This window comes from Anneissia japonica, unplaced genomic scaffold, assembly GCF_011630105.1.
Source record: "Anneissia japonica isolate Jap-2015-1 unplaced genomic scaffold, ASM1163010v1 scaffold2392_len1475705_cov187, whole genome shotgun sequence".
NCBI classification, from domain to species: domain Eukaryota; kingdom Metazoa; phylum Echinodermata; class Crinoidea; order Comatulida; family Comatulidae; genus Anneissia; species Anneissia japonica.
The window spans coordinates 64,073-79,471 of NW_022751777.1; the positions used below are offsets into that span (position 1 = coordinate 64,073).

General features: G+C 35.1%; 1 protein-coding gene across 6 annotated transcripts in view; it reads left to right on the forward strand.

Annotated features, from left to right (window-relative positions):
* The window catches only part of LOC117121848, a 20,876-nt gene extending 5,483 nt beyond the window's left edge, over positions 1 to 15,393 (forward strand). Inside the window, exons 1-9 of one of the 6 annotated variants that reach the window (XM_033267235.1) lie at positions 7,132 to 7,376; positions 10,116 to 10,321; positions 10,641 to 10,696; positions 11,268 to 11,340; positions 11,506 to 11,586; positions 11,936 to 12,277; positions 12,588 to 12,633; positions 13,894 to 14,053; positions 14,292 to 15,393. In XM_033267235.1, coding sequence (XP_033123126.1) covers positions 10,175 to 10,321; positions 10,641 to 10,696; positions 11,268 to 11,340; positions 11,506 to 11,586; positions 11,936 to 12,277; positions 12,588 to 12,633; positions 13,894 to 14,053; positions 14,292 to 14,331 — 945 coding nt within the window. In that variant the 5' untranslated portion in view covers positions 7,132 to 7,376; positions 10,116 to 10,174 and the 3' untranslated portion in view covers positions 14,332 to 15,393. Of the gene's footprint in view, positions 1 to 6,797; positions 6,855 to 7,131; positions 7,377 to 10,115; positions 10,322 to 10,418; positions 10,697 to 11,267; positions 11,341 to 11,505; positions 11,587 to 11,935; positions 12,278 to 12,587; positions 12,634 to 13,893 lie in introns of those variants that run through there. The other 5 variants (XM_033267233.1, XM_033267234.1, XM_033267230.1 and 2 more) reach the window with 5 other exon arrangements.
* Positions 15,394 to 15,399: the final 6 nt, after the last annotated feature.

Sequence of the window (15,399 nt, forward strand, 5' to 3'; positions counted from 1 at the left end):
AGACAAAAAAAAAAAAAAGAATCATAAAAAAAAAAAAAAAAAAAAAAATAAAAAAAAAACAACAACAAAAAAAAAAAAAAAAAAAAAAAAAAAAAAAAATACTGAGGAAAACAGATATGTCAAATGAATGAATAGCTTATAAATTTAATTAAAATAAGAAAATAATGCTACAAATGTGATGCTTAGATTAATAAATTGAACGTATTGTTGAACAAAAACCGAAAAGTCAGATAAGTCTCAGATAAGATAGTATAACACATACTCCAAATATCGAAATGCACGTCATCGTGTCAGGATTCAACACGATGGCGTGCATTTTGATAGTTGGAGTATGTATTATACTATCATATTGTTTAAAGTACATTTAAACTTGCCCAAGTTGAGTGCAAAATGAAATCGAAAAACTGTTTAACCTAGTTATTAAACAGTTTTTCGATTTCATTTTGCACTCAAATTGGGTAAGTTTCACCTAGTTAAACAGTTTTTCGATTTCATTTTGCACTCAACTTAGGCAAGTTTAAATGTACTTTAAACAATATGATAGTATAATACATACTCCAAGTATCAAAATAATTTGACCAAAAGATTGATGATTAATGGAAAACACAGCAACCCGGCATGCAAAACAAGACCGACTCAGAAATTACTCGAGTCAGGCAATGTCGAGTTTCAATGTATACTAAAGTATATTGCATGCCGTACAAAATGAATATAAATGAAACAGAACAGAAGGCTTACATTACATGCCATACACCGAGAACAGAGAATTTTTAATATTGAATTTAAAGGAAGAAAGTCTTGGTAAATATTTAAAAGAAGTATCTAAAGAATTCTATAATTTTGGTCAATTATAAAAAAAAAATTTTTCTGAGAGAATATATATTTCTTTCCAGCGAGACATTATTTTTTACAAAGCTATTTGGATAATTGTTGTATTTCAGACTGCTGTTTTGGAAATAATAAAGGAACATGTAGGTATTAAAGTATTTATATAACGATAAATGAATGTATGGGTTTATAAGATTTTAGGATCAAAGACATTAAGTAGGGTCTACATTGAATTTATAAAATAAAGGTTTAGTGTTAGCTATGCTCGTTGACCCTGCACAGATCCTCAGAGCACGTTTTGGTAATTAAAAAATTGTTGTCAATATTAGTGGTTTTAGGACCTGTCTAGGGGCATAAATATACAAATGTGTCAACTGTCCCATGCAATGTTACAATAATAAATATAGGGTAGAACTAAAGTATTTTATAACGATAAAAGAATATTCGAGGAAAACAATTTTTTAGCTTATTTTTTATCCTATGCTTATGAAAACAGAAAATTTTAGTCAAATTAAAATCTGGGAGAGTGCCATTTCCGGCCATCTCGAGGTGATATAATCAAATCTTTTTCTTTCCTCAGCCCCACCTATGGTGGGGCTGAGGCAGGTGGTCAACTGTCAACAAAATGCAGAAGGAAAAAATGGAACAGGTTTGTCTCTAAATCTCTTTGGTAGAAAATACTATTCGCTATCAATATCTTCCTTATTTTTTATATTCGTTTCAATTACGCTTATTGCCGGATCCTTCATATGGCGTTGGATCCCTACATCCCCTCACCCCGACCCCGTGCTACATTTTAAATCAGTGATATAGGTTTTAGTTTACTTTTCATTCCATTGATGTGATTTTCTTTAAGATATCTAAATGGGCTTATACTGATGCGATGTTTGTAAAAAGGAAAATAATGAACAAATTCATCATTTGGGAAAAGGGAAAATGGCGGTGAGTTTGTTACAAAGAAGTTGCATACATTCGTAGTACGAATAACACAATGTTAGTAAACGTTTATTTTTGTAGTCTGTTTAGTTGGCCTTGTATTTTCATTATTAGCCTATTCGTCTGTAACAAATCTTTAATCTTTTTTACAATTAAATTTCTAATATTATAAAAGATAAATTACAGAAATCTTTTCACAGATATATGGAGATATTATGTTAGAAACATTTTTTTGCGAGAGAAATAAGTACGATTAACATTTGTAACAAGTAATCTTGTAAGAACAATGAAGCTAATGCCCCTTTTCGCTTTTAAACACAGAATTCTAAAAGGGGTTCAGGTGGAAGCGTCACAGTATGCCACCTAAAATCTCAAATTTCCCCTGATGGTGATCGGACTTTTGCAGGCAGAGCCACGTTCAGACGTGCCACGGCACCATATTCTCAATTACTGGACATTTCGCTAACCAACACTTCGAGACCTGAATCAAGCAGGCTTACTGCGAAAAGTTGTCGTGAGACCGAGGAAGTTTTTCCTAATGGTGATCGACCTTCCATGGGTAGAGCCACGCCCATGCGTGCAATGGCACCATATTCTCAACCACTGGACATCCCATTAACCAACACTTCGAGACCTGAATCAAGCAGGCCTGCTGAGAAAAATTGTCGTGACACCAAGGAAGTTTTTCCTCATGGTAATCGTTTCCCTGAGGGAGATCAGCCTTTCTCGGGTAGAGCCACGCCCAGATGTGCCATAGCACCAAATTTTCAACTACTGGACATACCACCAACCTACTTCTCGAGACCTGAATCAAGTAGACCTATAGCGAAAAGTTGTCCTGACACCGAGAAAGTTTTCCGTGATGGTGATCAACCTTCCGTGAGTAGAGCCACGCCCATGCGTGCAAAGGCACCACATTCTCAATCACTGGATATCCCGCTAACCAACACTTCGAGACCTGAAACAAGCAGGCCTACTGCGAAAAGTTGCTTTGACGACGGTGATCGGCCACACCCTGAAATTTTGAGAAGTGTTTCGCAACCAGTGTCGACCGTTCAAGAAGACGACAACCTCTTCTGTTCTGTATGTGAGAAGATAAAACAAAGTCGGGTTCCAAATATATATGTATATGTAAGCTGAAATGTGTAAGTAAAAATTAGGTTTTACTAAAACAAATAATATGTCTATTATTTTATTGTTATTATTATATTATCATCATCATCATCATCATCATCATCATCATCATCATCATCATCATCATCATCGTCACCATTATCATTTTTAGTGTCATATATTATTACCATCATTATTATTATCATCACTTACAATTATCATTATTAATATTATTATTGTTATTGTTGTTATTTTTTATTGTTATAGACTGTTATTGTCATTACTATTGTCATTTTTTATTGTTATAAAGGCGTAATAATATATTTTTTAATATTTATTCTGAACTGCAGAACAAACATACGCAAACCAATGAAACTAAAGGTGACAAACGCTGTATGTAACGAGTGATTTCGTATAGTAAGCATATTTAATATTTGAGTACTCAGTTATACCTCTTTTGGAACTCTTGAACTGGTCCGTGTCTTATGGCATTCATGGAATTTATGATTATTTTCCCACTCAGCAATTTATTTTCAAATTAGCTGTTGCAAATTAGTAGTTATATCTTGGCAATCTGTTGTAAATAGCTGTTTCTTATTTTTGTTTAAAATGAACTTTTCAGAACAAGCATGTCTTATATAACTTTTCTTCTTTTAGGTTGATTGAAAATGCCATTTTTTGTTTGCTTTATTAATATTAGTATGCAAATTGTGTGTGAATGTAGGATTCCTACATCTTGGCAACTGGTCTTAGGGTGTTGCTTTATCAATTCTGTGTAAGGTATTTATAAGTTAAAGCATGTTGTTGAAAATTAACTTAAATATGCAAATTAGGGATAGAAGTATAGGGCTCCCATATCTTGACTATGTCGTAATTTTAATCACAATTTTCGTATGGACGTCTGACTAAGACTTTTCTTAACTTTGGGTATTGTATTTTGTTGCATGACATGGATATGCCCATGAATATTAGTCTACCACACCATTTAACCCCCAACCCCGCAACCACCATGGGCATTGGTGCCATGGTGGTTGCCATGTTGTCACTATGTCATCAATTTTCAACACAGAAACAATCCTGACACTCGAAGAAATGTAATTACGTCCTTTATAACAGACCTCGACAGAAAGTAATTTCCGAGCTTCCGTGGAAAAAAATTCGATCAGCCTGCTCCCACCGCTTGGCTAACATAATCTCATACAAAAAGACTAGATTTAAAACCACCGTGATAATATTCTAATGTAAAATCTACTTTACATTACATTTTATGTTGAACCTCATCCCACCGGATTCTTGATCAATCATTATCTTTTAAATATTTCCTCTCTTCTGTTATACTGTGAAACTGGGACTTCATTGGTTCGAAGTTATTACAAGTTCTTACAAAGAACAGGTACAACATCCGCACTGTTCAGCAGGAAAACGTTCTTGGGGAACAGATTATTGAAACCTGCACAAATCTGATTTTAGATAGTAGTTACGTCATTGCAGTTGTTTCTTCGGAGCTTCTCAACGAGGGTTTTGCTCGCTGGCTACTTAATAGGGCATTTGATGAGGGTAACTTGCGCAACTATAATTTTCTGTTGCCGATTGTTCTAGGCAACTGTGAGCTTCCAGAGACAATGAAAACCATAGGTTCACTTAAAATATCTAGTAACAACAATACAAACATAGACGAAATATATGAGCGTTTACTTTTCCATTTTCTCTCACAGGGTGAAGGCACAGTCTCGTCTCCAAGCTGAAGCCTGCCACTTATCTCATATGCTACTATTCCTAATGTTGAAAAAATAGGCCTACCAATGAACATTTTCAGCTTTTTATTCTTCTTTTATTCTTTCTCCACTTACCTGGTAGTAATTATAACTGTTTAATTTTTGTTCAATTTAAATTAATATTTTGAACTACTTTATTAAACAAATATCTCAGTGACCTAGACCAACCTACATTTGCTAGAATTTCTGATACAAAACGTGTCTGTAGCATATACTGCCGACGCTCTTACACACTAGCAATATCTAAATAGACTATTTGTAAAACGGTGTTTATACTGTACAGTGGGGGTGGGGGTATGGTTATTAATAAGAATGTTTGCAGCTAATGAAAAAAAAATTGAACTGTGTGCTGTAAATAACAAAATATTTTTTTTAAATTCTTTAGGTCATTTGTTAATTTGTTTTTTTTAATTATTTATTATTTATGTTTGGGGTCCCAATTTTTTCATTGTTTCTTTTAAATTTATTAATTTAATTATAGTTATAAATTGTAATTATTAATCCTAACCATAAAGTAGTATTACTGTCTTTTGTTGTTTGTTTTGTATATACTTGTCAAGGCATAAGAAGCGGTCCGGCTGGTTCGGTATTGGCCGAATCAATAATTAACCCATCAATATCGTTTGTATGTCAAAAATGTTCTTTTAACTTCTTCAAAAGATAATGATACCACATATTACGCTGTACATGCCAGAAAACAGCAACTTACATTTCATTGCATACTTTTTAAATACAGTTTGCCCTCCAATTCAGGTCTCGAACTAAAGGGTGCACTTTCCTATTCCAATTCGAAATCACCCTGGGACCTGTAACTTAAGATGGTCTTGGGGTTCGGTCGATCTCCAATTAGAGAGTTAGCCTTGTGTTTACAAAATTGATCTTTTTTATTTGGTTCCGAAAAAACGGTCTCAAAAACGCCGGAGTGGCCGGGGGCTTCACCCACATACTCCCAGCGGGGCACTTCGTGGCCCCCGGCCCCCAATGTATTTTGCTGAGAAGGGTTTTGAGAGGGTGTTTATTCGGGGGCGTTTACTTTATTTTATTTTTTAGTGTAAAATAAATATATACACTCAAATTAAATGAACCTTAATTCCACTGTAAATGTGGAACTATAACATATAATTACCGGCAAAATGTGTTATTGTGGGATCATAAATACTTCCGGTATTGATGCAAATCAGGTTAGAAAAAAAATTATTCTACTGGATTAGAGAATTATTATAGAATGAGTTGAGAATAATGCTACTTCCATTAGTTTAATTTACAAACATTTAGTGGGCATTAATTCGAGGACAAAATACACTCCCTAGGGTACAATAAACGTTCCCATTAACACCCGGGTGCCTATGAGAACGTTTATTCCAATTGAGGCTTTGGAGAGGGGGAGTTTATTCGAGGGGGAGTTAATTCAAAGCGGAGAGTTTATTCAACTACATTAGGCCTATATACGGTAAATCAAAACAAAAAACTCGTGCCCAACGCTCGCGAATGTTAATAACGTTTAAAGTTTGCCGGGTAGTTTTAATTCTTTTAAAATTACTAATTTTAATTGTGATGTATTTCAACTAATGCCAATATTTGTATTACATTTCCTTAAATGTTTTACAAGAACTATTTTGTTTTTACCTATTTAGTTAGTTATATTAAACTGTAAGACCCCAACGGAAAATAAGGTAGGCCTGTCTTTTTTTTTTACATATTTCGGGCTATACTTAACAGGAGTAGCACTAGTGGGGGCCCCGGCTGAGAGAGCCCCCCCCCCAACCCCGTCGGGGGGGGGGGGGAAACCACAATTCGTCGGGGAGAAAAAACAGAATTTTCTACATATTAGTAGTCTCTAAAATCAATTAAATAAGCTTTTGAATCACCATTTTCGAAATACTTTGGTCGATAAAGGGAACAGAATAATTTTTGTCATTTGAGATCATCATTTTCTTTTTCATAAAATAGTTTTAATGCTTACACTTTCAACCCCTCTGCAACTAAAGCGTATGTTTCGTTGAAAATTATGGATGGCCCTGTAGCTACAGTAGCCTAGTCAGGATTACTATGAAGCTTTTGTTCTCTGTAGGATATTACTTCCTGGATAAAATTTAGCCTATCTTAGAATAGTTGGGGTTTTCCAATGTATTTTAGGTCCACTACGTTTTAACAGGACTTTGTTCTTAAGCGCTTCAACTTCTGGCAAATTTCGGATACAAGGTAGGCGTAGGACGTACAGTAAGAGTACAAAACATACTATTTTCTTGGACTATTTCTCTCCCTCGGAAAGTGAACACAATACTTTTTGTCTTTTGAGATCATCATTTTATCTTTTTCATAAAAGAGTATGCTTACACTTTCTACCCCTCTGCAACTAAAGCGTATGTTTCGTTGAAAATTATGGATGACCCTGTAGCTAGCCTAGTCAGGATTACTATGAATTGTTTCTCTATAGGAAATTACTTCCTGGATAAAATTTAGACTATCTTAAAATAGTTGGGGTTTTCCAATGTATTCTGGGCCCACTACATTTTATAGGACTTTGTTATAAATCGTTTCAACTTCTGGCAAATTTCGGATACAAGGTAGGAGTAGGACCACTAAATTATCTACTGTATACAATGGTCATTAATTTTTAGACCTATAACAACACATTAGTTGTATTCCCATTGGTGTATTGCAAAACTCGGAAGTTAGCAAGTGAGGTTGAAGAAGACACCAGGCCTAGGCCTATAATTACAGGTCAGTTATTCTGATTTCGGGCTAGGCCTAGCCTTCGTCATATCCCTTATACGGTGAATGTCATTTTGAGCTTACTGTCTGGCCAAACGTGTGCCGGCAAAATTTTCCCAACGGATGTCTGATGTCCCTGACCAGTGATGGGGTGGGGGGGGTTGGCTTTCCGCGATGGTATCGTAAGTGGGCGTCGTTGTCGTGGTTGGCGAAAAACGCCGTGGCTAGAGATACGGTACCGTATTTCTACTTCAATTTGCTAAAGGTACGGTAAATGGCATTACGTCACCATCACCCAATGAAGTGCCAGAGTGTGTGTGACGTCATTTTTCAAGACTGGCATTGGCATTGCAGGTCACCCGTGATGAGCGGTGAAACGAGAACCATGTACAGTTCTGGGAAACAACATCAAAAAGTACAATATTGTTTGACTATTAGTACTGTTATCGATAAATAGGCTTATGGTTCCATTTAGTAAAGAGTTTCATTTAGCTAGGCTTATTATGTATAACCATTATCAAACAAGGACTGATTCCAACAAACTCTTGGCATGCCTCTAGGTCCTTGCTTAAATTCTTCGCTTGGCGAAAAATCTAAGCAAGCCTGCTCGGCTTCGCTTCGATTCTGCTTTTCACGGCAGCTGCTCTGGTGACATTGATCTAAGTGGCATAGGCCTATATCAGTCATATATCATGGACCTATTCGAGCAACGAAATGTTGATTGACGTTTGTATACGCGCATCTGTAAAGTTTCCTTGAAACCCACCATCGAGCATGAAGAAAAAATAATGGAATTACCTCCCTTCGTAAATTCTGTATTTAGGCACATGGGAGGTAGGCACTATTTATGGAGCGACGCTATAGTTATCTTTATGCTAACCATGAAAATGTAAAATAATTGTAACTCATTGGCTTAATACAACCACATTTAACTCCATCTAATTTAAAGTAAAAGGTACTTAATTAGGCCATTACAAAAAATAAAGTTCTCTGAAGGTTAATTTGGGATTTACAGTACGCTGTAGTGTGTTGTAGGTTGTAAAAACTTTATTGAATAAACAAAATTTTCGAATAAAAAAATCTTTCGCTTGACATTAGGAATTAGTCATTTATGAAACAAAATTATAGGCTATGTAAAGTGTTATATTGAACAGTGGCGGATTTAAGGGGAGCCCGTTCAGTACCGACCTCCTACTTTTTTCGAAATTTTTTTGGAGTGGGGTTGAATAGCTCAGTATTTAAGATTCTTGCCTTCTGGTCCCAGGGTCCGGGCTTCAAATCCTGCATGCCACAGCAATCAACTCCACTCCCTTAGTTTATAAAGCATCAATCTCATCCTGTAAGTGGAGAGTGCACTTGCTGTTGGATCTGAAGGAAATTTAAAAAAAATGAAAAAAAGAAATTATATAAAAAAAATGGAGAAAACAGACAAAATTGTATTTAACTTTTAATCTGAGAGTGCCATTTTCGGCCATCTAGAGGTGCCATAATCATAATTTTTTCTTACCTCAACCCCAGCCGTTGTTAGGCTGAGGTGGGTGGACATTTAATTTGCGCAAGACCCTCCCTGGGTCCCCTCTATTTCGACTTGTTGGACCCGCTACAATTCGAGTATGATTTCCGGGCTACTATATAAGGGTAATTTTTATCTATTGGGGGAAAAGTAAAGGTTTCGTCGGGGAATACCCATATTAAGGATACCTGTCATGATGGCGGATTCAGTGGGGGGAGGCTAAATTATTTAAACATTAAAAAAAAAACAATTCTGAAAAACAAGTCTGAGAGTGCAATTTCTGGCAATCACAAATTTTCGTACCTCAGCCCCAACCATGGTGGGGCCGAGGTGGTTTAGATCCTCCATCTGTGTAAGCACCCAGTGGCAGTTTCAATGGGACCCAGCCGCCCCCACCACACCTAAATTGTCCTATATAAAAATGGAGATATAAAGAAAATTATATTCAAATTTTATGCCTGGAAGTGCAATTTCCGGCCATCTAAAGGTGCCATAATCACAATTTTTTAAAGAAAATTTAGTATAGATCCTCTATCTGTGAATGTACCCCCGGCTCCCTCTATTTCGAATTCCTGGATCCGCCACTGGAAATTGCAACAATTATGATATTACAGTAGCTTGATGCCTATAAAATAACTAATAAAATTCACCAAACTTCGTCAAATATCCGTAGCTTCCAGGGGATCGCCCCCTGGACCCCCATCGGGGCCCTTGGCAGCCCCCTGGCCCCTAGTTTAGATGCTCGCTTTAGCTCGCATACTGGAACTTATGAAATAGCCCCCTCCCTACTTTCAAAAACGTTCCGCCGCCGTTGGGCCCTCAGAACCAACTTCCGCCAGTCGAAAGTTTCTAGCTATTATTTTGTTGAAAGTTCGAATCCCACTAAAGGCAAATGATTTCACACTGTATATGGTATGTGGATACAACACTATCACGATATTCGACGCACACACACACACACACACACACACACATGAAGCACGAGGAAGAGATTTTTTTGTATAAGGAATTAATATGTAAAAATAGGAGCTCTAAACCCTCTGGCGGTAAAGTAAATGCTTCCTTTTCTATAAGTTAAGCTCACGTTAAATTGTTTCGTTCTTTTCTATTTTCGTATTGTATGTTTTATTCCTCGTTGCCTTAAATACACACATGTGCTCAACAATGTTTAGATGGAAAACAGCAATTGCTATGTTTTAACTCTCAAATACATGTTTTTGTTTTAAAAAAATTAGCTCATCAATCATGAAATTCAAAAAGACAATCACTTAACGAAGAGTCTGTGCCTGCAAAGATGTTCGTATGCAAGATGGATACCAAAAAACGTAACTTATTTGTTGAACACTACGATGCTCTGGTGGATCGTTCTGAACACGTAGAAGTCTTGGATCGTAAACCTATCCACGAATGTATTGATTTTGTATATTGCATGTGTAAAAAAGTAAGCCGCAAGACAACTAATTAGGCCTACTATTACTATTAGTATTTCATATTAACATTTTATTCAAAGGTTCTGTGTTCATTTTTGTCTAAAACAGAAACTTGCCGACCAGGTTGGTCAGAACAAGGCGGCACTGGAGCCTCGCTCAGCCTGACGAGGTGGAGGCGGGGGTGTATGGAGAGAAATTTTGTGGATTAGGATCAGCCAAAATTGTATTTATATTAAAAGAAACAATAGCAATATAAAGCATAGGCCTATAACTCAAAGAGAATACATTGATTATGTGCATGCATAGTTTTTATTCATATTTTTGTTCTAGGTACAAGAATTGGGAAATAACGATGAAAAATTAGTTTTATATCTGAAGATTGTAAAGTAAGTATCAACAAGTTATAACTTTTCAGACTATTAGTATAATCTTTACATAGCTAGATTAATACAGTTTAGTAGGTTATAATTTTGGAAAACGTAATACCAACTTTTTCTAAGCCGCTTGGTGATATTTTCCAATTCGTCTTATTCAATTAAATTTTCACCATGGAAGTAATAGTATTCCTTATGTTTTTACCAGAGCCATTTCCCTCCTAAACAGCGCCACCAGCGATAAATTTAATTTTAGATATGGAAGCAATAAGTATGGCACGCCAATTAATTTTGTATATGACGTGTACTGAATGCAATACAATTTTTATATTCATAAGGGTTTAGGACCTGGTTAACCCATGCTATGGCTAGGTTATGTGAGTCCAATTCAACGATCGGGGTTGGAGACAAGTGTACAAGGTGCATTATAAATTTGTTTAGTGTGGGTTTAATAAAGAAACAAATAAGTGGGTACTTGTTTGGCTTGCTTACAAAGACTACCTCAGTGAAATTATCATTAGACCTGAAATTAAATAATCTTGTGCCATTAGATATTACTTATAATGCCTATTTACATTCCCAGGTATGTTTCAAATATGACCGATCATCCGACTTGGACAACTCTCAACAAAAAGCAGAAACAAAAAATGGAACAGGTCTGTCTCTAAATCTCTTCCTTTTTTTATATTCATTCCGATAATTTTCACTGCTGAATCCCTCATGTGGTCAATTTTTCCCCCACCCCCTTGTCGTCTTTTATATCAATGATAAAAATTTTTCTTAACTTTTCATTTCATTGATGTGAGTCTTTTTTTCCTAAGATATCTCAATGGGCTTACAAAAATGCGATGCTTGTAAAAATGAAAATAATGCTTAGATTCACCAAAGGAGGAAATATGGAGGTAAGTTTGTTACAAAGAAGTTGCAAACATACTTAATACAAATGCCACAATAGTAGAGGTTTACTGTTCGTCATTTCGTAATGTTTGTTTCGCTGGCCTTATATTTTTATTGTCAGTCTATTCCTCTCGAACACATATTTAATCATGTTTTACAAATAGTCCTGTTTATCTTTTAAACTCATATTATATATAATAGAAGGTTATACTAGAGAAAACTTCTCACAAAAATTACGAGACATTATGTTAGAAAAAGTTTACTCCAAGAGAAATAGGTACAATTTAATTAGTTTGTAACAAGTAATCCTGTAAGAACATGAAGTTAATACCCTTTTTTCACTTTTAAAAACAGAACAGCCCCACAGTACACCACTCCAAATCTCAAATTTTCTTTGATGGTAATCGACTTTCCTCTGGTAGAGTCACGCCCAGACGTGCAATGGCACCAGATTTTCAGCCAATGGGCATCCAAATAAACAACACCTCGAGACCTAAATCAAGTACCCCTACTGCCAAAAGTTGTCCAGATACCGAAGAAGTTTTGGTTGATGGTGATCGGCCACACCCTCAAATGTGGAGAAGTCTTTCGCAACCATCATTGGCGACCATTCGAGACGAAGACCACCCCTTCTGTTTTGTATGTGCAAAGGAAGGTCTGGTTGCAAAAATTAAATGTACATGTAAGCTGAAATGTGTAAGTAAAAATTAAGTTTTCAAAAACATATTAGGCCTATTATTATTATTATTATTATTATTATTGTTATTGTTATTGTTACTATTATTGTTATTATTATTGTTGTCGTTGTCGTTGTTGTTGTTGTTGTAGTGTAGTGTTGTAGGAATATTATTACCATAATTATTATAATCATCATTTACCATTGTCATTACTAATATTATTATTGTTATTTTTTTTATTGTTACAGCCTGTTATTGTCATTGCAATTGTCATTTTATTGTTATAAAGGCCTAATAATTTTTAAAAAAATATTTATTCTGAACTGCAGAACAAACATACGCAAACCAACGAAACTAAAGGTGCCCATAAACGATGTAAGTAGGCCTATAACGAATGATTTCGTGCAGTAGGAATACTTAATATTTGAGTATTCAATAGTACCTCATTTGGAACTCCTGATCTGGTTCGTGTTTTATGGCATTCATGGAATTTATAATCAATTTTCCACTCAGCCATTTATTTGCAAATTAGCTGTTGCAAATTAAGAGTTATATCTTGGCAATCTGTTGTAAATAGTTGTTGCTTCTTTTTGTTAAAAATTAACTTTTCAGAACAAGCATGTTATGGAACATTTTTTTTTTCTTTTATAAATGACTGGAAATATCATTTTTTGTTAACTATATGCAAATTTAGTGTGAATGAGGCATTTGAAGGAGATTACAGGCAAATACCGTAAAACCTCGAATAAGCCCTGGGCTTCTTCTAGTTTTTAAGACCATTGGATGGCCTTCTTTTTAAGATTACATTTTCAAAAAAGGGGCCTTTTTTCAAAATGAATGCTGTAAATTTTGGAATTGCTACTATACAATATTTTCCAATTATGAAATTCAAAACTCTGTTTAATATTTTTAAAATGTTAACCATGCTAGTACCACATAATACTATGATACTGACATGCTATCATCATCAACATGCTATCATCATTTTCATCATCAACATCATTATCATCATCAACATCATCATCATCATCATAATCATATCATCATCGTCATCAAAGATAATGCCAGTCTGAATGTAAGTACTATCTCGAAAAAAACCCTATATGATCTTGATTGGAAGCCCATGGGCTTTTTTTCGGGATGGGGTTTTTTCCGAGATCATTTTTGCAAACTGAAAAGGGGTGGGGGTAGAGAGGGCTGTTTTTCGAGATAAGGATCTTCTCGAGATTAAGCCGATGGGTTACTCTACTACTGTATATCTTCAAACAACTGAACCACAAATCCGCAAATGTTCTGGGCTTTCGGTTTCGATTACTACCAATTCATTGCCACACGTCCTTCATGGTTCTTTTTATAGTAAATTACAAAACATCATTTTCCTATGGACGTCCGACGGCCGTTGTGCTCGGTAGACCTATGGCTCCCCAGATATGGGTTGTTTTATGTGCTTGCCAAATGTTTTCGCTTAGAAAGTAGACCCGTCTACTATTACAAAAGAATAAACAATTATGAAGATAATGCATGCGTTATAATTGATTATTGCTGATTTCGTTCATATCTTAACAAGATTACATAAAGCCATTAGTCTGCCACACCATTTTATTCACTATCTTTTGTAAATATTTTCCTTATTAGACGATGCTCTTCTATTATACTATGAAACTGGGGACGTCATTGGCTCGAAGCTACTACAACGTCTTACAGAGAACGGTTACACTATCTGCACTCTCCAGCGAGAAAATGTACTTGGGGAACAGATCACTGAAACCTACACAAAATTGATTTTAGATAGTAGGTACGTCATCGCTGTCGTTTCTGCTGAACTTCTCAATGATGCTTTTGCTCTCTGGGTACTTAATAGGGCATTTGATGAGAGCATCCAGTGTGATTATAATTTTTTGTTGCCAATTGTTCTAGATAACTGTGAACTTCCAAAGACCATGAGAACCATAGGGTCTCTTAAAGTATCTAGTAACAACAATACAAATATAGACGAAATATATGAGCGCTTACTTGTCGATTTCGACCCACAGGTTGAAGGTGCGTCGCCAAGCTGAAGCCATACACTTCTGACCATTGCGACTATCACTTACCTATTATCATAATTTTAAAAGATAATAGGCCTACCATGGCATACCAATGGACACTATCAACTTTTATTCATTCTCACTTTACTAGTAATATTAACTGTATTAGTAACTGTTGTCAATTTATATTAATATTGTGAAATGGTTTACACAAACAAGTGGCCTAGACCAGGTAGTTGTTATTTAGATAAATAACAACTCCCTGTCTAGACCAACCTGCCTTTGATAGAATTTCTGATACAAAATGAGTCTGTAGCATATACTTACGGTGGTGCTGTTACCGAGGGGCAATGTCTAAATATACTATTTCGTAAAAAGGTGTTTATATGTACAGGGGTTTTTAAATACAAATGTTTGTAGCTAATAGGCCTAAACAATTAAACTGTGTGCTGTAAATAACAAAATGTATCGTTTAAAGTAAGGCAGATTTATTCTTCAATTTTAAGATAATTTTTTTTAAATTACTTAGGTCGTTTTTGATTTGTTTTGATTTATTTATTTATTATTTATGTTTTGGTTTCCTATTTTTTCATTGCTTCTTTTAAATTTATGAATTTAATGATAGTTATGAATTGCAATTGTTGGATTAATAGTCATGAGAGATAAACAAAAATTATTATTAATCCCTACTTCGGTAGTATTACTGGTTTTTGCTGTTTATTTTGTATATACTTGTCAAGGCCATAGGAAGCGGTCCGGCTGGTATTTAGTCCAGTCAGTCTACGAAAAAAATGGGTAAACCCGGAACAAATTGCAATAGTAATTTTTTTTTTATTATTTACCATTTTATTCATTTAATCATACATTACATTTAAAATGAAAATAAACAAAAACAATTAAATAAGTGCCCTTCTTTTCAATACTTACGAGTAGTATACATAACAACATTGAAAATTTTTATAAATTCTTTTACTAGTGAAAATATAATATTGTATTTCATATTCAAAACTTGTACCATTACGTTAGGTGAACTATTTATATACCAGAAGCCAGGGTAAGGCCATGACTTGAAACATTTAAATATTCATTATTTATTTGAAGCTTTGAAAAAGAA